The sequence below is a fragment of the Schistocerca piceifrons genome, chromosome 4, assembly GCF_021461385.2.
Source record: "Schistocerca piceifrons isolate TAMUIC-IGC-003096 chromosome 4, iqSchPice1.1, whole genome shotgun sequence".
NCBI lineage: Eukaryota > Metazoa > Arthropoda > Insecta > Orthoptera > Acrididae > Schistocerca > Schistocerca piceifrons.
In genome coordinates, this window is record NC_060141.1 from 615,305,250 (window position 1) to 615,331,303 (window position 26,054).

At 39.5% G+C, this 26,054-nt stretch overlaps 2 protein-coding genes across 2 annotated transcripts in view; one reads left to right on the forward strand and one right to left on the reverse strand.

The window, feature by feature from the left end:
• The window catches only part of LOC124795429 (acidic amino acid decarboxylase GADL1), a 169,923-nt gene extending 153,916 nt beyond the window's left edge, over positions 1-16,007 (forward strand). Inside the window, exons 10-11 of the mRNA XM_047259455.1 lie at positions 13,639-13,879; positions 15,858-16,007. Of these exons, the coding sequence (XP_047115411.1) occupies positions 13,639-13,821 (183 nt within the window). The 3' untranslated portion in view covers positions 13,822-13,879; positions 15,858-16,007. The remainder of the gene's footprint in view (positions 1-13,638; positions 13,880-15,857) is intronic.
• Positions 16,008-16,565: 558 nt separating this feature from the next.
• LOC124796313 (semaphorin-5A) overlaps positions 16,566-26,054 on the reverse strand; it is a 666,040-nt gene continuing 656,551 nt past the window's right edge. Inside the window, exons 11-15 of the mRNA XM_047260440.1 lie at positions 25,159-25,536; positions 22,101-22,268; positions 19,641-19,808; positions 17,244-17,399; positions 16,566-17,164 (exon numbers count right to left, since the gene is read on the reverse strand). Coding sequence (XP_047116396.1) covers positions 16,716-17,164; positions 17,244-17,399; positions 19,641-19,808; positions 22,101-22,268; positions 25,159-25,536 — 1,319 coding nt within the window. The 3' untranslated portion in view covers positions 16,566-16,715. The remainder of the gene's footprint in view (positions 17,165-17,243; positions 17,400-19,640; positions 19,809-22,100; positions 22,269-25,158; positions 25,537-26,054) is intronic.

Sequence of the window (26,054 nt, forward strand, 5' to 3'; positions counted from 1 at the left end):
GCTGTCATCCCTTCCACACCAAAAAGCCTCCCATACAGCCAGGCCACTTGGAGATGGTGTACCTGCACTGACAAAAACTCCCTTGTTCAGTATGCTGAGGGTCTCACCTATGCCTTCATAGGCATGCACTACCCCAGGCCTAGTCCACAGACATATCTCCCATGCCATTTCCCCTCACATCCCCCATCCTCACCCCCCACCCCCCGAGGACCAGGTACGAAGGAGTGCCCCCTTAGTCATTCAGTACCACACCAGACTGGAACAACTGAACCACATCCTTCACCAGGGCTTTGATTATCTTTCATCATGCACTGAAATCTACATCTACATCTACATCCATACTCTGCAAGCCACCTGACGATGTGTGGCGGAGGTACCCTGAGTACCTCTGTCGGTTCTCCCTTCTATTCCAGTCTCGTATTGTTCGTGGAAAGAAGGATTGTCGGTATGCTTCTGTGTGGGCTCTAATCTCTCTGATTTTATCCTCATGGTCTCTTCGCGAGATATACGTAGGAGGGAGCAATATACTGCTTGACTCTTCGGTGAAGGTATGTTCTCGAAACTTTAACAAAAGCCCATACCGAGCTACTGAGCGTCTCTCCTGCAGAGTCTTCCGCTGGAGTTTATCTATCATCTCTGTAACACTTTCGCGATTACTAAATGATCGTGTAACGAAGCGCGCTGCTCTCCGTTGGTTCTTCTCTATCTCCTCTATCAACCCTATCTGGTACGGATCCCACACTGCTGAGCAGTATTCAAGCAGTGGGCGAACAAGTGTACTGTAACCTACTTCCTTTGTTTTCGGATTGCATTTCCTTAGGATTCTTCCAATGAATCTCAGTCTGGCATCTGCATTACCGATGATCAACTTTATATGATCATTCCATTTTAAATCACTCCTAATGCGTACTCCCAGATAATTTATGGAATTAACTGCTTCCAGTTGCTGACCTGCTATTTTATACCTAAATGATAAGGGATCTATCTTTCTATGTATTCGCAGCACCTCCTGGATGAGGGACATCCTACCCAAGATCCTTCCCACCCCTTAAAAATGTGGCGTTCCATCAGCCACCCAATGTCCTCAACATCCTAGTCCATCCGTATGCCGCTCACAATCCCAACCCCTTGCCACAAGGCTCATATCCTGTGGAAGACTGAGGTGCAAGACCTGTCCAATCCACCTGCCCAGCACTTCCTGTTCCAGTCCTGTCTAGTCTTATCCTACGCCATCAGAGCAGCCATGTCATATACCAACTCTGCTGCAATCATTGCACAGGTTTTTATATTGGTATGACTACCATCCAGCTATCCACAAGGATGAACAGCCACTGCCAAACCCACCTAGTCTCACAAAATAGCAGCCCCCTAGTTGTGTTAAGGTTCATTGATGATATCTTCATGACCTGGACTCAGGGCCAAGAGACCCTGTCTTCATTTCATCACAACCTCAACATCTTCTCTCCCAACCATTTCACCTGTCCTCCTCAACACAGCATGATATCTTTCTGGACGTTGAACTCCTTGAACTCCTCCTCTCTGATGGCTCCCTCTACACCTCTACTCACTTTAAACCCATTAATCACCACCTTTGATTATCTTTCATCATGCACTGAAATGAGGGACATCCTACGCAAGATCCTTCCCACCCCCTCAAAATGTGGTGTTCCATTGGCCACCTAATGTCCTCAACATCCTAGTCTATCCGTATGCCACTCCCAATCCCAACCCCTTGCCACAAGACTGAGGTGCAAGACCTGCCCAATCCACCTGCCCAGCACTTCCTGTTCCAGTCCTGTCTAGTCTTATCCTACGCCATCAGAGCAGCCATGTCATATACCAACTCTGCTGCAATCATTGCACAGGTTTTTATATTGGTATGACTACCATCCAGCTATCCACAAGGATGAACAGCCACTGCCAAACCCACCTAGTCTCACAAAATAGCAGCCCCCTAGTTGTGTTAAGGTTCATTGATGATATCTTCATGACCTGGACTCAGGGCCAAGAGACCCTGTCTTCATTTCATCACAACCTCAACATCTTCTCTCCCAACCATTTCACCTGTCCTCCTCAACACAGCATGATATCTTTCTGGACGTTGAACTCCTTGAACTCCTCCTCTCTGATGGCTCCCTCTACACCTCTGCTCACTTTAAACCCATTAATCACCACCTTTGATTATCTTTCATCATGCACTGAAATGAGGGACATCCTACGCAAGATCCTTCCCACCCCCTCAAAATGTGGTGTTCCATTGGCCACCTAATGTCTCAACATCCTAGTCTATCCGTATGCCACTCCCAATCCCAACCCCTTGCCACAAGACTGAGGTGCAAGACCTGCCCAATCCACCTGCCCAGCACTTCCTGTTCCAGTCCTGTCTAGTCTTATCCTACGCCATCAGAGCAGCCATGTCATATACCAACTCTGCTGCAATCATTGCACAGGTTTTTATATTGGTATGACTACCATCCAGCTATCCACAAGGATGAACAGCCACTGCCAAACCCACCTAGTCTCACAAAATAGCAGCCCCCTAGTTGTGTTAAGGTTCATTGATGATATCTTCATGACCTGGACTCAGGGCCAAGAGACCCTGTCTTCATTTCATCACAACCTCAACATCTTCTCTCCCAACCATTTCACCTGTCCTCCTCAACACAGCATGATATCTTTCTGGACGTTGAACTCCTTGAACTCCTCCTCTCTGATGGCTCCCTCTACACCTCTGCTCACTTTAAACCCATTAATCACCACCTTTGATTATCTTTCATCATGCACTGAAATGAGGGACATCCTACGCAAGATCCTTCCCACCCCCTCAAAATGTGGTGTTCCATTGGCCACCTAATGTCCTCAACATCCTAGTCTATCCGTATGCCACTCCCAATCCCAACCCCTTGCCACAAGACTGAGGTGCAAGACCTGCCCAATCCACCTGCCCAGCACTTCCTGTTCCAGTCCTGTCTAGTCTTATCCTACGCCATCAGAGCAGCCATGTCATATACCAACTCTGCTGCAATCATTGCACAGGTTTTTATATTGGTATGACTACCATCCAGCTATCCACAAGGATGAACAGCCACTGCCAAACCCACCTAGTCTCACAAAATAGCAGCCCCCTAGTTGTGTTAAGGTTCATTGATGATATCTTCATGACCTGGACTCAGGGCCAAGAGACCCTGTCTTCATTTCATCACAACCTCAACATCTTCTCTCCCAACCATTTCACCTGTCCTCCTCAACACAGCATGATATCTTTCTGGACGTTGAACTCCTTGAACTCCTCCTCTCTGATGGCTCCCTCTACACCTCTACTCACTTTAAACCCATTAATCACCACCTTTGATTATCTTTCATCATGCACTGAAATGAGGGACATCCTACGCAAGATCCTTCCCACCCCCTCAAAATGTGGTGTTCCATTGGCCACCTAATGTCCTCAACATCCTAGTCTATCCGTATGCCACTCCCAATCCCAACCCCTTGCCACAAGACTGAGGTGCAAGACCTGCCCAATCCACCTGCCCAGCACTTCCTGTTCCAGTCCTGTCTAGTCTTATCCTACGCCATCAGAGCAGCCATGTCATATACCAACTCTGCTGCAATCATTGCACAGCTTTTTATATTGGCATGACTACCATCCAGCTATCCACAAGGATGAACAGCCACTGCCAAACTGTGGCCAAGAGCGAGGTAGACTACCCTGTGGCACAAGGAGTTAAACATAATATACTCGATTTCAGTAGCTACTTTGTTATGCAAGCCATCTGGCCACCACCAGCTCTTCCAAACTACGCAGGTGGAAGTTATCCACTATCCACACAACAAATTCTGCACTCCTGAAATTATCCCAGCCTAAACCTACAGTAACCTACTGTACCTACACCCTTCACCCAACAGTTTCCATTCCCTCTGTCCTATTATTTCCTCCCTATTTTCATCTCCCATTGTCTCTGAGTACCGCCCTCTGCCAGTGCACCTGCCCATCTTTCCCTTTCCCCATCCCTCTCCTGTTGTGCTCCCCATTCCCGCCCACCCCACACCCACACCCTCATTGCCCAGTTCCCTGCTCCACAGCCTCCTGACACTGTGCCTCTGGTGAGTCTAGCGTCTGCTCACTTTGCCACACAGCATTCTTCTCTCTCCCTACCTGTATCCTGCTATCCCATCCCTTTCCCCACCCCTACCAGATTGTTGCTTCCATTCTATGCGACAGCTGTGTCCAGTCCAAGCTGCTGTAGATGTCGGTCATGTGTGCTTGCTTGAATGAATGAATGCGTGTGTGTTTCCTTTTCTGATGACGGCGTTGGCCAAACATAATGTGTAAGTGTCTTTCCAGTGTGCCTGACTGAAACTTAATGTGTCTTATTTGTTATTGGTCTCAATTTTATAATGGGGCACCTGAGTGACTTGTGAGCAATCTTCATTGTAGACTGATTGTATTTCCTCAGTATTCTACCAATAAACCGAAGTCTACTACCTGCTTTATCTGCAATTGAGCCTTTGTGGTCATTCCATTTCATATCCCTATAAAGTGTTACACCCACGCGTTTGTAGGAGTTGGCCATTTCACACTTCCCTGAAGCACACCCAAAGTTACTTCTACATCTGATGATGACTCTCCATCCAAGATAACAAGCTGTGTCCTCCCTACCAAAAAATTCTCAGTTCAGTTGCAAATGTCGCTTGGTATGCCCTAAGATTGTACTTCTAGCAATAATCGTACATGTGGTACTGAGTCAAATGCATTTTGGAAATCGAGAAATACTGCATCTTCCTAACTGCCTTGATCCATAACTTCCAGTATGTCATGTGAGAAAAGTGTGACTTGGGTTTCACATGATTGATTTTTGCAGAATCCATTCTGGTTGGCTTGGAGGAGGTCATTCTCTTTGAGGTACCTCAGTATGCTTGAGTTCAGAGTATGTTCTAAGATTCTACAACAAATCACTGTCAAGGATATTGGATGGTAGTTTTGTGGATCACGTCTACTACTCTTCTTGTAAAAATGTGTGCCTGTATTTTCTTCAGACTACTGGAGTTGGTTTTATGTTCACTGGATCTACAGTACATTATAATTAAAGGAGTGGTTAACTCAGCCTCAGATTCAGTATCAAGTCTGATAGGGGTTCCATTGGGCTCTGGAGTGCTGCAGTAATGACTTCAGCTGTTTCTAAACACTACTGACACTAATACGTATTTCACTCACTTTATCATTGGTGTGAAGATTAAACTGGGGCAATACATCTGGGTTTTCTTTTGTAAAGGAACATTTCAAGCCAGAGTTAGGCATTTCAGCTTTTGCTTTGCTACCCTTAGTTTTAGTTCCTGTCTCATTCATGAGTGACTGGACACTAACTTTGGTGCCACTGACCGCCTTTGCGTATGACCACAGTTTCTTTGGGTTCTGTGAAAGATCTTTTTATTGTATTCTGCTACAGTACTCATTGAAGGCTTCATGCATTGCTCTCTTGAGAGCTCAATGTGTTTCATTCAGCATATCTCTGTCTGCTGTGTCATGTTTTGTTTTACACCTATTATGCAGTAATTTCTGTTTATTCAGAAGTTTCTTTATAGTGGCTGGATATTATAGAGGGCCCACCCATTATGAAGTGTTCTGCTGGGTACATATCTATCAAGATCATGGATAACTATAAACCTGAGCCTTAGTAACTGTACATGCTCATGTTCTGTGCTGAATGTTTCAAGCTTCTTATTGGCATGCAACCCTACTGTTTTTTTTCCCCTCTTTCTCTTTTTTTATTTTGGTTACTGAATATATATATCTTTCTACTTGTAGTTGCTGTTTATACTTTTGTAATCATTTTTGTCACAACCACCGCATGATCGCTGATACCAGTTTCAGTGTACTCATCCTCAATGAGGTCAGGTCTGTTTGTTGCCATTAGATCTAGTATATTTCCATCTTGAGTAGAGTTCCAAACTAATTTCCTACCTTTTGTAATCTCTTCAACATTAACCTGCTTTTTGTAACCAATAAACTATAATCAGAGTCTGTAATTGCTCCTGGCTCCTAAATCCATGCCTCATCATGATATAAACTTCTTGAAACCTTCCAGTGTATCCTAGAGTCTTCCACATATACAACCTTCTTTCATAATTCTCAAATCATGTATCAGGAATGTGTGCAAAATTCTACCAGGTGACTTCCCTTCTGTCCATTTTTCCCAGTCCATTTTCTCGTACTAGTTAACCGTCTCTTCCTTTTTACACTATAAAATTCCAGTCCTCCATCACAATTAAATTTTCATACCTCTTTATGTACTGAACAATATCTTTCATTTCATCAAACATTTTTTCTCAATCTCTTCATAAACTGTGGAATTAGTAGACATGCCTCTTATACTGTTATGGTGTTCCCTGAATTAGTGTCTGTGTTGGGTGGGATCCACTCACTATGCTGTTCATAGTAGTTCACATACATTTCTAATTCCTTGTTCATTTTTAGACCTACTTATGTATGCCTTTATTTAATCTTGTGTTGGTAACCCTCTAATCCCCTGACCAGAAAATCAGTTTCTACAGACAACACACTAAGTTTACTGTATCTAACCTCAACCTACCCATTTCTCCACCTACACATTTAAGGGCTCTGACATTCAACGTTCCAACCTGTAAACACCAGTTTTTTATTTCATTTTTTATGAGCAGTCTTCACACAGAGTTCATAATAGACGTTGGTTTTACCTCAGGAGTATATTAATCAGGAGAATGCCATCTTCTTTAAGGCATACATAAGAGCTGCAAATGCTTGGGAATAAAAAAAAAGTTTAGTTTCCCCTTGCTTTCAGTTGTGCTGCAGTACCAGCATAACAAGGCCACATTGACCAGTGTTAAAAGGCCTGGTCAGTCAGTCATCCGTACTGTTGCCCCTGCAACTAATGAAAAGGCTGCTACCCATTGTCAGGAACAATATGTCTCTGCACAAATACTCTTCCTGCTTGATTGCACCTACAGTTTGGCTATCTCACCATTGATCTACACAGACCATCCCATCAAGTCAAACGTCATGGTTCAAGGGAGAGGGGGGGGGGGGGGGGGGGGGAGTTGATTAGATTATTATTTTTATTTGATTTCAATTTGTAATTCGTAATCCAGTTGGACCAAAGGAATGAAACACATGGATACTCATTTAATGTATTTAATTACTTTCATGATGGTTACTTGTTTGGAAATATATGAAATGAGTATTCTTTACTAAAGACCCAGTTACAAGCCTGATCAACTACAATGTTGACTGCAAACCATTGATTACTATTCTCATGACATAAGCAAACGTTACAATTTTAAAAGCTTTTGTTTTGTTCTTATTTCTGTTTCATACAGTTGAGATGATTATGTTCCAATTATAGAGCAAAACTCCAATTATGTAAATGGTGAAAGTGTTTCATTGACATACAGTGAGTAAGTAAACCATGAATGTCTTCCAGTAAAACTGGAACACCACTAAAGTTAGCCTTGAGATAAATTTTCTTTTATAGATATAGTAATTTTTCAGTATGCCTTCTCTTTTAGAGTAACCTTCAATGAAACCAAAATAAAACAGCTTCAACGTTGTAGTGTGTGAAAAATTGATAAGTAATTTACGTAAAGCATGAGATCTGCTGATCTACTTCAACATACATAATCTACAAACCATTGTGAAGTCCATGGCAGAGGGTACATAGTGTGGTAGCACATTTATGGTTTCTTCAAGTTCCAAATGTGTGTGGAGCATTGAAAGAATGATTGCTTAAATACCTCCATAAGTGCTGTAATTAGTCTAATTTTGTCTTCATGGAACTTATGGGAGCAATATGTAGAGAGCTGAGGAATATCTTTAGATTCTTCATGTAATATTGGTTCTTGAAATTTTGTATGTAGGTTTTTGATGAATAATTTGCATGTAACTTCAGGAGTCTGCCACAAACAAAACTGTGACCATTTGTATGTCCTTTCTTTGTATATATTCAGTATCCGCTGTTAGTTCTATTTGGCATACCAATCTACACTACACAACACAGTTAAAGGGTCACTTTCTCAAAACCCTGTAGTAATCCCTCATTGCTACACAGAAGTTTTAAATTTGGCTTAAAGGTGCCTACAACATTCCCCTGTAATGGTGCAAAAGCATGGCTTGAGGTCTCAGCAACACTTTAAACAGCAAGGTGTTCACACATGTGAAAAAAGGCCACACCTCAGAAGTTAATGTGAGCTGTAATGTGGTTAATGATGGTACTTTGGCACCAAATTTCACACAACCCTGCCCAGTGCCACTGTGGATGCGTCACACGATGGGAAGGTTGTCACTCTCCGTCTTAGCCATATTTGAATTCTTCCTTTGACACTTTTGTAATGGAGGTCAGAACCAGAATGCCCAGCATTGAAATCATGCCGTTTTCTTGTGGGTGGCTGAGGTAAAAATTTCACGCACACTGACACTCAGTATCAACATGAAAAGACCTCACAGGGTGCCACAAAGGATGTCATTGAAATAATCTGTGTCTTTGGGGTATTGATACCCACACATTTTGCAGTCAAAAACGAAAATCTGCAGTGTGATGAGCAACATGATGGCATTCTTGACAACCTTTGACTCTGCTGACACCCAATGGACAATTGAACCCTCCTGTAAGGACATCGTGGGCCTACAACCCCACTTAATGTGACTGCACTCATTCAACTAGAGTGTGATTGCAGTTTTTGTTCTGGTGTACAGGGTGGAACCATTACGGACTATTCAAAACCATTAGACAAAATTTGAATGTGACCTGAAGCAACAACAGGTATTTATGCTTTTTCAGTCCTCCTGTTTCACACCCTCCTCTGACATGACCAAAGCGGGGTTGATTATGACACTGATGCATGTGCAAATAGTATGAATGACACTGCAAAGGGTCTCTCTGGGGCATTTCAGTTTAGTGCCACCCATGCACCTTTACTGAGCGCTTTAAAAATTTACCCATACAGAGACAGCCAGACACTGTTTACTAGGCACCAGCGTGACAAGCAAAAATTTGAACACCCCCGAATTGAGTGGCACTATGCCGCTCACCTAGCACCAGGTGGCTGCATGCAGAATCTAAGGAGTGTCGAAAGGGAAGCCTGTCACGCCATTACCTTGTGATCAGCGACTGGCTGTCCCTGTATAGGTAAATTTTTAAAGTGCTCAACAAAGGTGTGTGGGTGGCACCAAGGGTGTTGCTGGTCTGGGGCTCTCAGAAGGGCCCTTTGCCATTTTTTCACACATGTGTCAATGCCATCCCCTCCTTCTTCACTTTGGTCATGCCACAAGAGGGCGTAAAACAGGAGTTATAAGAAAAACATAAATACCCTTTGCTGCTTCGTATCATGTTCAAGTTTTGTTGGATTGTTTTGAATGGTCCCAACTGGTTCCACCATGTACACCAGAACAAAATTGCAATCACACTGCAGTTCAGTGGGTTCGATCACTTTCAGTGAGGTTGAAGGCCCACAACGTCCTTAGAGAAGGGGTGAATCATATGGAGGATATCAGAAATGTCTAAGGTAGTCAAGAATAATGTCCTGTTGCTCATACCACTGCAAACTGTCAGACAGTGAAATATGTGAGAATCAATGCCCCAGTGAAGGAGTGTTTTCATTGCGGACTTTATGGCATCCCCGATGCCATTTCATCTCAATATTGAGTGGTGGTCTGTCTGAAATTGTTTCCTCAGCCAGCTGTAAGAAAACTCTGTGACTTAAATGACGGGCATTGCAGTTCTGATCTTCATCCCAGAGGTGTCAAAAGAAATGGTGAAATCTGGTTAAGAGGGAATATGGCACAATGTAATATAACTAACCCACATTACATCTCACACGCATTTTTGAGCTCTTGCTGTTTGAAGTGTTGCCAAGCCCAACAGTGATTTTGTAGGATAACATGCTTTTGTACCACTACAGAGGAAGATTGTGGACAACTTTGACTCAGATTTGAAACTAATGCATCACAATGAAAGACAGTTATGGGGTTTCTAAAAAGTAACCCTTTAATAGTGCTGCACAGTGTATTTGTTAAAATTTTACTGGCTATTTTATTCATCAGAACTGGAAATCACCAAGGGGATGTGCATTGCACAGAACTACAACACAGGTGCAGAATGCTGAATATTTAAAGTTTATTGGTACATAAATATGATATTTTAACAGCACACATAGGTACTTTCCATGATCATTATGTTTATGTTTCATGAATTTACTTCGTCATGACAGTTATGAATGACAGTCATAACAGTTGTTATCATAAAAATCAAAATTTTAATATGAGAAATTAAAGGACAAGAAAGAAAACCAATTTCTACTTCATTGCTGTATTCTTAATTTTATGTCATTGCAGGGTTCTATATTATGGTACATGAGCTATTTTTTAATTGACTGCAAACATTAGGGAAATGTACAAAGATTCCAAAACAAATTAAAATGATACCTTACTAGAAGTTGTCCAAATATTTTTTATATTCTTGGTACTAACAATTTGAGTAAATCAAGCCTTCACATGGGGGGGGAGGGGGGCAGGGGGGGGGGGGGGAAAAGACAAACATGGAAATACCAAAAACAAAACATATTACCATTTACCATGCCGAATATGAAGCAGGGAAACCATTGACATTCAAAACAGCTTCCGATCATCTCATAATGGGTAAGCAGAGGTCATGTACATTTTTCAAGGGAATATTGTACCTTTCTTCCTGCAAAAGAGTGGCAAGTTCAGGTAATGATGATGCTGGTACATAGTGATCACACGCCCTTTTCTTTAAAGTAGATCGTAAAGGTTCAGTAAAATTGAGACCTTTTGACTCTGGTGGCCAGTGGAGATGTGACAAATCATTCTTTTGGTCATAAAACTGGCCCTGGGCAATGTGACCTATATGAGAAGGGTCTCTGTTGCCTTGGAACGCAGCATCACCATTTGGGAACAAATATTGTACCATGGGACAGACTTGATCATCCAAAATACACTAGACTCTTGCTAAACTGGCCATTCCTTGCACATATGGGTCGAATTAGCAGAAGTGCTGGATTCTTGAGTGTGTCTAAAATTTAGTATAAACACACTTCATCAAATCAAAAGATGCACTCATTTTTACAGAAAATTTAATCCTTGAGTGTATACATACATATTAGTATCACTCAACATTCACTATGAAACATGTCCCAAAGTTTTAGTTGTCACAATGATGATACGCAATGATAGTATGCTTTATCACACAACGGCTTTACAAGCATTTCATAGGTCCTGCCATGTTTGTGATTGTTGCATAATGTACTCAAGGAAGACATCTCCAGCTTCAGCACTAGCAGTTTGAGATATCCTCATGTCCCCTTCTTCATCAGTTTCATCATAATTTTCCTGTGAGCTTATGATTACCTCTTTTCTGCTGAAGTTTGCTCATAAATAGTTGCTCATCCAACACTGTTGCCAGCAACAATGATTTTCTGCAAAGAGCCTCAGTTCAGTTTATATCTAATTTTGAGTTTCTGCTTGAGGTCTAGCATAACATGTTTCCCTTTAGAAGCCATGATAATCATCCATAAGGAAAGCCACAATTTCAAGCAGTACAGGAATGTTGAGCACTATAATTAACTAACAACATTGCAGCAGATAAAATTTCATTATTGTAAGCATCATTTCAGATGGAACAACTATAAGCAGGAAGTATGCCAGATTACTGAGAGGCCAGACTACTTAGGCCGTATTACCGAGAGTTTAGTGAAGTCACATAATCCTTGGCAGTAATTCTACCATGCAGAGTAACCATGGGATGCATGGAATACCATTCTATGGCTGTCCAAATCATCACAGAGCCCCCACCATATTTTACACTTGGCAACAAGCATTCTGCATCATACACTGGGAATGGTGTACACCAGATGTAAACTTGGTCAGAAGTTGGAAACAGTGTGAAACAAGACTCTTCTGGCCAAACAGCATTCTTCCATTGCTACGTAGTACCAGGTTTTATGGCTTTGGTACTTTGTTTTCCTGTAACACACATTTGCGTCACTGAAGAGTAGTTTTGGAATTCCACCTTGCCCTGCAATTCCCAGTTTATCCAGCTCTCTGTGTGTAGGTTTGATGCTAACATGATTCACAAGTGTGTCATTCAGTTCTACTGTGACTTTTGCAGCTCTCGTCTTTTTTGTTACAATCCTCTTCATTAACCATCTGTCATGATCACTCAATGCACTCTTTCATCTGCATTGTTATTTACAGATGGTGTTTTTCCACTTTTCCTGTAAGTGAAATAAATCTTTGATGTGGTTGCTCTTGAAAAACCAGACACTTCAGCTACCTTTGTTATGCAAGCACCCATCATACGGGCACCAACAGTTTGTCCACATCAGAATTCACCCAGCTCCAACATAAGCACTCACAACTGCACAGAACTCAGTTCTTACTACAACTGATACTTGCAACATATTGAGGACTTTTTGAAGATGCTGTTGGTCATCTAGTACAACAGCACCACTTGCAGGCATGGATAGCATCTGCAGTTACGTTCAAGCATGCAGTGTTTCCATATTTTTGTCCAGTCTGTGTACTTAATGTACAGTGTCGCTTAGTAGCCTCTCACTTATAAATTGTCCGAACTTGGGAATTAAAAATCATAGCTGCCATTACTAAGGATGAATTCCTAATAAAGTCAAGTTGCATCTGCACTGGTACAAGACAGACTGGTTTCTTTTGTTTAATGGCTAACTTTTTCACTGCAAATAACTTTTGACTTGTTAGGGATCTTTATGACTTCTTTTCACTTACATAAGTAATAACCAGGTCTTATGAAACACAGAATACTGAATTTTTTGAACACCATTAATCACCAAGATTATTTTAATAGCACCATTGTGTTTTTTGTACAGAATAACAAATCTGTATGAGACAGTTCAATGAAGTAATTCTTGAATAGGTCTGACAAGATATTGCAGAGTGAAAAGACATTGAATTAGGCGATCTTTATGTTGTTGTTGTTGTGAGTATTTGAATGGTTGTAAACTAGTACTGCCAAGGCAAGCAATACATGATTGTTACACCACGTGTTAGTCTCCACTGAAAGTGTTGTAAACTTGCAGATGGTGTGCCATTGAAACGGTTGCTACGGAAGCACACATTTTCATGTATACCACGTATATTTACTCCATCTGCTATTCTCATTCAATACATTGCCATCTTTCCATTTAAAAAAGAAAACAAAATCGGTGCCTATATGATTAAAGAAAAAGATCCTGTAAATATCTTCAGTGACTCAAAAGTTAATCAACGTGAAAAAGATAGGTGGTTCACTTCGTGTATGTGAAGTGTGTAATGGTAATAAACAGGAGTTAATGCTTTCCTGTGTAATGGATAAAACTTTTGAATAGAAAATGAAACTAACATATGTCCTTAATTAAACAGTATATTATAGAAGATTGTTGGTAGTTTGTTTAACATACAGAAACTGTTTGTCATTGTTTTTCGTGCTAGCAGTTTTGCACATCCCAGAGGAAAATGCAGTGTTTGAATCACTAATGAAAATTATAGGCTCCTGGCCAGATGTTCATGTTATTTGGATGTGTTTGTAAATATGGACACACTTACTAATTTGCTGATTTGCAGTTAATTTTTCTTTACAGGTGGCACCAAGACTGAAAGAATCTCTTGTTACATCAGGCACTGTGATGATTAATTACCAGCCATTAAAACAAAAGAAATTTCGGAATTTCTTTCGTCTTATCACTACATGTCATCCCCCACCCACACACCATGATATGGATTTCATAATTAGTCAAATAGACCTCTATGGCTCACAACTGTGATGTCGGTTTCATTGACACTGACTGCATCTGATTGTCATTTTGTGTCTGATGTGAACAGGTAAGAGGAAACTTCATTTGTTAGTCAGGTAATAAGTGTAACATTGTCATACAATATAAACTTTTATGTTACATTCTCCATGTATCTCAAAACATTTTAAAATAAGCATTCAGAGTAGAAATTCAAGTTTACATCCTCCAAAAGAAATAAAAGGATTTCTCATGATTCCTTACTATGATCTTTATTTTAAGTCTATTTCATTTTGTTGTAATAAAGTTATTGACTTGTGTGGAAAATTTCAAGACTGTAGCTACCTGTAAATAGTAGGTCATAGTTGGTATTCTCCTGAAAATCCTAGCATGATAGTTTAAGGGCAAGGAGTTTGTGAGCCAAAGAAACTAAAACTGTTATATTTTATAATTCTTTATTAATAAAATATTTAAAAATAAGTTCATTTTTCAGACTCAATATGAGTCACATAGATTATTAATACAACTATGTACATCTGATGTTGCCTCTTTTAGCTTAAAAGATACTGGACCCTGCAGTTAGACATAACCATAGTTAAAAAGTAAGAATGATATACAGATCAATTCTGTACCACACTATTTGACAAACATATAAAAATTCTTGTATAAAATAGTTGTTAGAGAAATTTATGCTGTGATCGTCAGAATACATTTTACGTATAAACTGCATAATCTGGAAATAATGACCTGACATTCAAATTGTTTTCTCTGTCTTGAATTATTGCTATGATATTGTCTGTTATGAACTTGTGTCAAATTATTTAGTAAACTTCTTATCCATTAATGTATTGTAGAGAATTCATATCAAATCCAAAAACCAGAATATAATGACAGTTTGCAGTAATACTTTGTAAAGAATAAAAGAGCAGAACAGTCAAATCCAAAAGACAAAATTGGTTCAAGAAATCCTGTTTTTCAGCTTAAGCTGTATTTTTTGTCTTTGTGGACAGAAACGCTAATGAGGTTCAGAACTATTATATACCATCACAATTACAAATCATTTTCTTTACAACTTGCAAAAAACAAATTTAGAGTATGTGTCACAATTGTTTATTATTTGTTTATTATTTATCTTTTTTTCTCTCATTATTATGAAAAATCACCACTCTACACTATTTGGTTTTCGACGGCTTCTCAATTCCTTGTTACTTTTGAGAAAAATGTTTCCAAATAACTGGGAATGATAGCAAGTTTAGTAATAGAGATACATACAGTATTAAACAAAGATGAAACACATAGTTGTGTAATATACTGAACATAGCTGTTGAAATACCAGGCTGACTTTTGGAGTTTTTAGTATGACACAGATGAAGATCTATTGCCAGCTCTCACAATATTATACGTCAGTAACAGCTGTGTTCATCTCTATCCTTCTGTAACACTGATGGCGGAGACGATAAAACAACAGACAATAACTGCTGCTCATAAATCTAGAGAGACACATGAAAATTTATATCATGACTGTGACTCCAACCTTGATTTCCTGCTTTTATTATTAGCTTCCTTAATCATTTGGTTCTCCAAATGTGCCTCCTGGACTGATACAAATTCTCACTGTCACCTCATGATAATAATTTTCATGAATCATTGTGGATGTAGATTACTGTGATGAGTGGTGTGACTTTATTTCATGTTTACGTATGTAATTTTTGCATATTGAGCTACTATGGAAAATATATTTCAGTAGAATATCCTATTGCATTACATCTGTAAATTTTTTTTTTTTTTTTTTTTTGCTAGTGTCTGCAGGGAATGTTAGATTTAAAATTCTCTGTGATGTTGAAATATTGTAAGGAATATAGAGAAGGGTTTAGACCTTGTACATTGTGCTGTAAAAGTATCTATAATAGTTTGTAGCCTTGTTTAAAAAATTCCTGCAACTGCTTGAGAATATAAATAGCTATATGTGACAAATATATAGAATGCTATGAATATCACAGAAAAATGTTTAACATTTGGGATCAAACGAACAATAAATTTCTAAAGATAATTGTCTTTTTCTGTCGCAGGAATGCACAAGAAGACAGCAACACAGCAGATTAACAGTAACAGTGGAGCCATATTAATTTTGTTGCTGTATAATGTCTTTCATAAAAAAAAGTCTGGAAATTTACTGATATGTGTAAAGTCTTATGAAAATAATAAAACTCTTAATACTATTTACACAAAATATACAAATATTTATAACATTCTGTTCAGAATTTGTCAATTCATCAAATGAAGATATGTACATATATACACACTTATAACAAGAAACAGTTCATTGGCACAAAGTATGAAGATAAGACTTCCATATGCAGTCTACACTTAAGATATCACCAGATAATCTCTTTGTGGGACTTGTAAATTCTTTCACCATCCATAACATTGTTATAGAACAGTTTGATATCACTTATAACAAGTGTCCGCCCAAGTCATTCATTTTATGTACATACATTTGAAGGAACCATTGTTTCTTTTTTGAAATACTGAAAAACAGACATTTCATCAGCAGTCAACAACTTTACAAGTCATTTATTAGCACCAGCAGTGTGTCAGATGCACTGAAATCTTGAGGGGGTAGTTGTCACAATCGAGATGAAATGTTCATCTACTTAATCCTCCATATCATTCAAGTCACTGTATGAAAAACGGAAGTGGGCATGCACTAGTGCGTGCACATGCGCGCAAACCCACCCACCCACCCACCCACCCACCCACACACACACACACACACACACACACACACACACACACACACACACACACACACACACACACGTGAAAAACTGTTAAATTATGTTGCTTGCACACTGAAACAGAAATTCACTTCATCCCAAACAATTTCTCTGTTATCGCATCAGAGAAATGATTCACTTTGCATTTAGTCAGAAGAATTTGTCCTGCTGATCCAGATCAGCTCGTATTTGCCCATTTGCTAGGCTGTGACTGTTCCTTTTTATAGTTGCAGTTTCATACTCAACTGCTGGTTTTGAGAACAGCTTTGGTGTACCCAGTGAGATACCTCCACTAGGGTTACTTGCACTCCTATGAGGACTGCTGGTGGAGCCATTGCTACTATTTGAAGGTGCCCGCTTTGAATGGCTGCTTGTTTCCTTTAGTGGCACTGTAACATAAGGATTTTGCTTCGATGAAATGTAATGTGGGCTGCCAGGTATCCGCGGTCTTCGCCTCTTCTGGTAATAATAGCTAACTGCAGCAGCCAGAATTACACCCAGTATGAAGGCAGCTACACAAGAACCTAGAATAACTCCAACAGACAGAGATTCAGCTTTCTTGAGGTCAAGGCTGCTCTGAACACCAAGTGGGTTGAGATCTACAAAGAAAACAAAAGATTATTAATAAACATGTTCTTGAATTCAAGTTGCAGGACTTTAAGTGTGTGATTAAATTACCATTTTCAGTTGTCTGAACACACATTCTTGTCTCCTGATCATGGCCCTGGCACAGCTGAGGTCCAGGGTTCGTTGTCTGACATTTTCTGCGTCTGTGCTGCTCTCCAGCATCATCACACAAAGACCAAACTGACCAGGATTCCCATCCCATAAGTGCTGTGACAAAAGCACAATGCAATATTAGTAGCTTGCCTCAGCAGACACATAATGAACAATGCTTTGACTAAAAACATGGAATTGTTTGTTGGTGGGGATGTTTTCTATGATTCTACATGATTGAAAAGTCTTCATTACTTTGGAAGGACCCCTAGTTCTCAACCAGAAAAGCATTCTTCAAGTGACCCAAGAAAATGTTGTAGTAAAAGGTCTTTGTAATGGTTCCCAAAGGTGCGAAGCGGATCTGTTTTTGAGTTTCGCCTCAGTGATGAATCATTTAAAAATGAATGTAAAACTGATCAATGTGAGCAGGAAGGAAATTTTAGGTTGTTTAGGTAGAAGAAATGTTGATATAGCATAACAGGTGACCAACAAGGTAACAGTTGCCCAGATTTAAGATATTCCAACAAACCATTCATTCATTTAATAAATAATAATTATTAGGCAGTAGGTATCAAATGTTGATCAATGTAAATTCATGCACTTTCCTATGTGCTTTGACTTCTTCAAAAGAAGATTGAAAACTTCACTATACAGTTTAAGGGAAATAATAAGAGTCATTTATTAATGTCAATGTCTTGGATAGTGCCTAAAGCTTTTAGGAGCTACTGTGAATCTGTCCAAATCCTGAAGATGAAGTAAGATATATGCTGCACACATTAACATTGGAAAGCTGACACACATTGTACTTCACATGGTCCTGTCAAGTAGGTACAATAGCAATGCACCCATTGCCTGCTGAAATCTGCTGCGTATCAGATGAACATAATCCTTATTACATCACTATCTTGGTTTGTTTAAGATTAGTGTTTTCCTACAAGTTCCTTTCCAGTTCTGTCAGTACAAACAACAAACCATAATCCATTCCTGAAAAATCACTCCAGCTCATTGAATCTCTCCTGACACTAACACAGTTTGTCCAACCTGAGGTTATCCAAAACCAGAACTATCAGCAATGATACAGTGTCATAAACTATCTTCGCAGGCAATCAATCCTGTTTAATTATTCGTACTAGGGGCATAATTCATTTTAGCCCTAAGAGAGACTTAAATGAAAAAATTTTCTTGTTAAGAATTCATTTTTTTCTCACAATCTGAATGCAAATTATCACTTTTTCATCTCAATGAAGAAGATCCCCGATATTTGACTTCAAATTTAACAACACTGTGACTGTTTTGTGCTAACTTCAACTTGATACATCTCCGATAGGAACTACCCTTAAAGACACTTGGGGAACTTTGTATCTCCAGTCAGCACGGTCCAACAGATGCCAGGTGTCTTTAAGGCTTTTACAACTTAACTACTTCATATTGGGCAATATCTCCCCTCTAAACTACAACCTGGAATGTGGAAAGGTACACCAACAGGAGTAGTAAACCGTTTTTGCACAGTTGAAATTGCATAGTAAGATTCTACATTATCCTACCATCTTCCAAAGATGCACACACCTGCCCATTATAGCCACACTAAAACTGCTGGCTTCAAACCAGTTGCTGAATGTATGGCTGATTTGTCTTAATTGATCAACATCTACAACCAGATTCTCTAAACCATCATTTATCTATGTGCAGTCATCACACATACCATTTCAAACCCACATGTATGATGTCACCACTGATTCCCTCTTTCTCAACAATATCATTCCCAATTTAAATGGCCTGCACATCACTGAAAGCTTTTTCATTTTAAACCCAAAGAAAACCTTTGAATTTTTTCTTTGTAATGGTGAGTGATTTCAGAGTGGAATTAGCTTTGGTTTGGATACACTAATACTGTTCAACTTCAGACTTGTGATTAAGATTCAGTTTACACTTTTCTGAATAATGCAAAATTCCCCAGTGGAGATCTTCCAATGGCAAATGCAAGATGTATTGATGAATCAGGTGAATTTTTGCAATACAGTCGTCACTTTTGCTAAGCTGCATGCCAGTAGGAAAGTGTGATTCTTGTAATTACTTAGTTTAAATTTTCAAACAGATGTAACACACACTGGTTTGTTGGTAGCTGTGAGGGAAAGGCCAAACATTTCACAAAAATGGATACATCGCTCCCTAGTTATAGACCTTCATTTTCCACATGCGAGTCTGCTGCTCTCTGTTCTCTATACTAGTTTAGAATCCATCCTGGATTTTTCAGTTAATTTTACTCAGTTACATGAAATATTGTGTACAGTGTACATTCATCAATTAACAAAAGACAATTTAGCAAAAATGATGCCAGCAATATGAATAAAGGCTTACATTCACAGCTCGTCAGCTCACATGGCTCCTGGCTGACAGAAGGTCCATCACAGCCTGAGTCGACCTGTGCTCTGTTGCTGACACTTAGGCAGATGCGAGTACGCTGCCGCAGACCTTGTCCACACGTTGCAGAACATCCAGACCACTCAGACCAGCAGCCCCATTCCGCTGTGAAAGCATATGTCACACATAAGTAGGAGGCAAAGTTATCAGCTGTCTTTAAAAAAAAGTAGTTTTGAGTTCTGGAGATAACGTGACAGAAACTCACAGCATGGACATGAGAATACTTATTCATATTAACAGATTTATTCTTTCTCTCACGCACTTACACTTTGTATTCCATAGCTCCGTAGCACAACTGTAAGAGATATGGAATGAGAAATGAACATACTAACCAATAAAAGCAGCTAATGTAAACTGTTCCTACATACTATATCCAGCTGATAAACAACTTATAAAAGGAAAATAATTATCTGTATACCTATTACAGGAAAGGGAACTTAGTATTTGTTTTCTACAGAATCACCCAATTACCTGTGACTGTGTGGTAAACAGCCAGTAATTCATTTGTGTATAGTTTGTATACATCTTGTTTTTAGCAACAGCTATGTATGATTCTGACCATGTAACTGTAGAGACATCACCACATTGGTTTTAATATGGTCTGCATACACACTTAAGCACTTTCGTGAAGATTGGTAAAATACAGTAAAATTCCAGGTTGTACTAATAGGTATTAGCAGTTCTTGATATGCAAAAAAAAGAAGTTCTGGTACTTTGACCATTTGAGGGGGGGGGGGGGGGGGGAGAGACTTTTATATTCTGCATATTTTAAAAGTGTGAATTCAATATTTGTACTGGCAAAAAATTAAGTTCTATTGTGCCACATCCCAGAATCTGCGTTTCGGATTTTTTTTTTTTTTTTTTTTTGAGGTACCAGTACAAAATACCGGTGCAACTAAATTCATGATTGTCATTAGGGAGCATATATGCAAATATACAACCATTTTTAAATTGAATGAAAATGTTATTGATTGGACATGGTATCGTACTAGTTATTGTGAGCTGGCTGTGATAAGACTAAGTGGGTACTAACCCAAGGAAGAAGGAAGGCTAGAGTTCACTTTATTGCTGATATCAATGTCAATTCCTGGGTGGAATACAGACAATGAAAGGAAAAAAATGTAGCAACTCACAGTTCTGAAGAGGTGAATATGAACATAAACAAAACTGAAAATATTGCTGAGCTTTTAGACAAAGTGTGTGTGTGTGTGTGTGTGTGTGTGTGTGTGTGTGTGTGTGTGGGGAGGGGGGGGGGATGGAAGAGAGAGAGAGAGAGAGAGAGAGAGAGAGAGAGAGAGAGAGAGAGAGAGATACCGACCATAAGCATATAAGCATAAGCTTGTTTGATTAAGAGGAAGATGGAGATGTAGTTGTAGCATACGTGGTTAAAATACTGTTAGTAGTTTTGGAGCACTCAAGGGCAAAGTTGGAGGTAAAAGCAACAAGTGCGATAATGATAACTCTGCAGTATTGAGCAAACAACAAACTTTCAATTTCTGTTCATAAGACAACCTATTTACAGCTGAAAGCTAAGTGGTCACCAACTAGAATGTGTACCCTCAAACTAGGAGGAATTTTCATATAGATGCATAGTTTTGCATTTAAATGAGAACAGATATTTTTGGCTCGCCTCAGTATAGTCAGGAAGAAGCCTAAAAATTGAACAAAAACTAGCTCTGTCTGGAGCTTTGATGTATAAAATACCTTTGTCACAGGTGAAACTATACCACAATGCCATCTTTACTGTCACTGTTGGATTTACAAGAAGATGTGGGCCTAGCAGTTGCACCATATTTATGTAAGAGCACATCTCAGATGTATGCACCAATCTGTAGTTGAGCATTTGGAGTCACAGAAATAGAAGTATCGTTAGCAATTCTAGAAACATGTACTGGTGATATAACTGTCACATACAGACTCAGGTTACTGGTTGCATAAAGGTGGCAATGAAAAAGTGACGCACCTGGTGACCAATTCACGAATAAAGTGTGAGAATGGATATGTAGAAAAGGCACTCGGACAAGTCCACAGAGGTATGTGAAATAAAAACTGCAATATAAATATGATACTGGAATCTCCTGGGTGAAGTATGAATAATGGTGAGAGTAAATGTAACAACTAACAATATAGAAGTTACTGAACCATCACTGCAGCTAGACTGTGGTGAGTATCTGCATCAGGTGGAGTGTACTTGAGAAGAAAGGATGTTGTTGAGGGGGAGGGAATGTTGGCTGTCAGACGGGGCATCTATATAATGCAGATAAGCTGTTATTGGGGTAGTGGGAATTTCAAGTGGTAGGGTGGTGAAGCAGGCACTGGAGTAGAGCATACGTGCTCAGAAAAAACTAATTTTGTCAACTATTAGTTAGCTACTTCCCTGTTATAATAAATACCAACCTTTGCATTTGTGAGTGTTGCACTGTCGAGACATGCGTGACAACCCTTCACAGTTTTCTGGCTTGTCCTCGCAGACCCTTGTCCTGTGTTGCTGTCCACCTCCACATTCTTCTGAACAAGGTGACCAGCCAGACCACTCAGACCACAAGTCATCAGACTCACCTCTGCCTATAAAACGGAAACTTCTTATTTAGACTGAGTTATCTAATACATTATTTTTTTGTATTTATCTCTTAACAGTTGCCTACAAGCTATAACAAATAGGTAACCATATGTTGCAGATAATCTACTGGTTTCTCAGCTTACACCATGTCATTCATAAAGACAGAGAAAATAGGTAGATCTGATCAACAGACAGTAACAAAATTCTGTTACCTACCTAGAAATCAACAGTGAAATCAATTTGTTGTTGTTATGTACAAGACAATTCATATCATATTTACACATGTTTTATAAGTTTGCAATAGTCTAGTGTTACACAAATTATTCCTTATAAACATATAAATGACATTGACAAACTGCAGGGACAAAATCCTGACTGGAAATGGGGTAAAAAAGGTCATATGATGTCCAGACATGGACAGAGTGCATGCAACAACAACAAATTGTCCCAGAACACAGTACAGAGTTGCACTGATACACGTCACAATAGATGTTCAAACTCCATGGGATGCAATGCGCACTTTCACGCATCACATCATATTATTACCATGTTCTTCTGCATGTTCTGCCTCTCTCTGAATAGTGTCCCAGGAATCATGAACAGACTGTTGAAGGTTCAGCATCCACAACACTTTTCAGATGCCCCCAGAGGTAAAAATCCTGGGGGTTTAAGTGATCTAGCAGGCCATGCCACAGGGCCTCTGTATCCTATCCTACATTGAGGAAGATTCTGTTACGGTATCAACAAACTGTAGTGTGGAAGAGGGGTGGTGCTCCATCATGCAGAAATTACTAACCTGTCATTTTGCCAAAGGCGCATTCTCAAGCAGCCCAGGTAGAGTATCCCTCAGGAAGTCCAAGTACGTTCCTCCATTGAGGTTTTGTGGAATAATAACTAGTCCAAGTATATGGCCACCAAGAATCCTTGCCCACACATTGATGCTGAATCGATGCTGATAAGATGCCACAACCACTGCCTGAGGATTGTCTATAGCCCATAGATGAAGACTCTGCAGACGGATGATCTCAGTTCTGGCAAAGTTTGCTTCTTCAGTAAAGAGGACTGATGACCCACATAACTGTACATTGGCTTACACCATGTTGGCAGGCCACTTGCCCGGAGCTTGTACTAGGATTCATCTCAATATCCTGTAGAACGCGGTTCACCAAATCTTGTGTGTGCACAGTCCACCACCTTTCTGCACATTTATCTGTCTGAAAGAACCCATGATCACACAAACACCCACAAAGAGCTTGAAATGTTGTGTGATGTGGTTGTTGTCTGTAAAGGTACTTGTATTAGTACAGCCATACTGCCTCTTGACTGTTTCCATCTGCTTGGCAGCACACAAACACCATCTTGGCTTGTTCCTTACATGAACACTGTACCATTCTGCCGCTTTCAGTATGCTGCGTCTATCACACAGCCTCCAACACACAAAGAACACATGGCACATGGCCAGAGGAACTTTCATTCGTCAGTGCCATCTGACATGGCAGCGATGTATTAGCAGACACATGTTCACAGGATCTTTTTTCCTCCATTTCCAGTTGGGAATCGGTCCCTGCAATTTGTTGGTTTTACTAATGTTTACCCTGTATTTATGAATACATGAAACAGGATGTGAGGCAAATCTGATGCTCTTAACAGTAACTTAAATGTCAAAAGAGATGCCCTCCAAGTCAAGTGACACAGTGCTTTTGGAGCTGTTCTCCATATTCTGCAAAAAAGTGTGGCCCAGAAGACAGTAGAATTGTAAGCTGAGTAATATGCATGCAGAGATAGTACTGAAGGCAAGAGAAAACCAATAGGTCAGTGAGGCCTCCCTATTTGCTTCTGTTTTGATTTTATTCAAATGTGTATTCTTGTACAATGCCTATTAGAAATTAATATTATAATGAAATGATCAAATAAACTGGAAGCTATAAAACTAAATAACATTTCATTCTCAAAGGCAATGTACAAAACAGAATAAATTGAGGAGAAATTTTGTAGAATCAGACAATACATGACTCTTAATAAAGTATGTGGTAAGAAAGAGACAAAATAAATAGAAGGGTCACTTGAATGCTGTTTTTTAAATTGAAACTAAAATTTTGTCATAGTATTAACATGAGTTCACACAAAAAAAAAACAACGAAGTGCAAGTGGGTGACATGAAAAAGAGATAATACAATTTGGATGCTTTTAACTATGGAGCAACATACCAAGAAGAGGGAAAATAATGGTATATGCTGCACATAATAAGTAAGAATAACTAAAAATAATTATGCACTTATGTCATGTACTCATCAACAGTGGAAAAAATTTCTGTGTTACACTGAGCAATAGCCTCTTTGGTGCTGAACAAACATGTAAAAGTGTCATCTATCAGTCCAGGGAACCAAAAAACCCCTGCATGTCTGTATAACACTAAGTTGATAATAATCAACAAGTGAAGGAGACAATGAGAAGCACACATAGAAAGGACAAAAAAATATTTAGTTTTCAGATGAAGGTTCTATTTCACCGAGACTTATTAAAGTATTTGTACAAAATGTTTAATAGAATATTTTGTAGAAGTTTTATGCAAGCATAGTGTGTGAAGATTTACAACACATGATTAATGAAAACTGTTTTTAAAAACCACGTCCAGATTCATTGGCATGATCTGATTTGTATATCAGTAGGCTGAACAACTAAAAGATTTTTAAAAGCTTGCTCCACTAGGAAAATGGTGTTAGATTTCTTTAACTGACTTTTTTCCAAGTAAAACAACAATTTGTCATATACTGTGAACTGACTAATACAATAAAGTGTTTCAGAGTAATATTTAAATAAAACAATTTATGGTTAGGTTGTGTTGTGTAAAAAAATTCAATGGAATCAACATTCACCCCTGAAACTTGAACGTACCAGTTCTGTAGCATGAACCATTGAGATGACAGAATCTCTCCTCTTCTTTGTGTTGAGATATCTTGATATGTGTGGGATCAGATACAGGAGCCTTGCAAATGAATCTGAATCTTCTCTCCACATAGCCTGTCTCTGCTGCAAGGCTACTAAGAGGCAACCAAGGAGTCCATGTAGAGAATCTCTTGCTGTCTTGACAAGCATGCATATTACATGTCTCAAAGTCAAGATTACACCCTTGGCAGTCCCGACCTCCATTCTCTGGTGGAGGACTGTTACACAGTCGCCTCCTCGTTCGGAAACCTCCACCGCATGGAACAGAACACTCTTCCCATTCTCCCCAGGCACTCCACTGGCCATCCCTGGGAGGCAGTGTCAAAGCTGAAACAGAAAATCTGTTACGTGTCTGTCTGTCAGATTAAAATTAAAAGGATTTCAAGGAATCTCTCAACTGCTGAATCAGAAATTCATTATAGAAAATCTTTTAAACACTCTGATGTAATTACTGAGTTGAATTTCAAGAGGAAGAAAAATGATTGATTTACAGAAACCATAAAACTGAAATACGATGGATTAAGTTACAATTAACATACAAACATTGCACAATAAATTATAATTTAATTGGACAGATAAAATATCTGCTCACCAAGCGGCAGCAGGAGAACACACGCATAAGAGGTATTACAGTTTGCAAGCTTTCAGAGCTCTTGGCTCCTTCTTCTGGCAGAATGGTCAAAGAGGGCAGAAGAAGGATGAAGGAAAAGGACTGGTGAGGTTTAGAAAAAGGGGCAAGGTTTTGCAAAAATTGCCCAGAACCTTGGATCAGGGGAGACTTATCGGATGGCAAGTCACCCCTGACCTGGGGTTCTGGGCAACTTTTTTGAACCCTACCCCTTTTC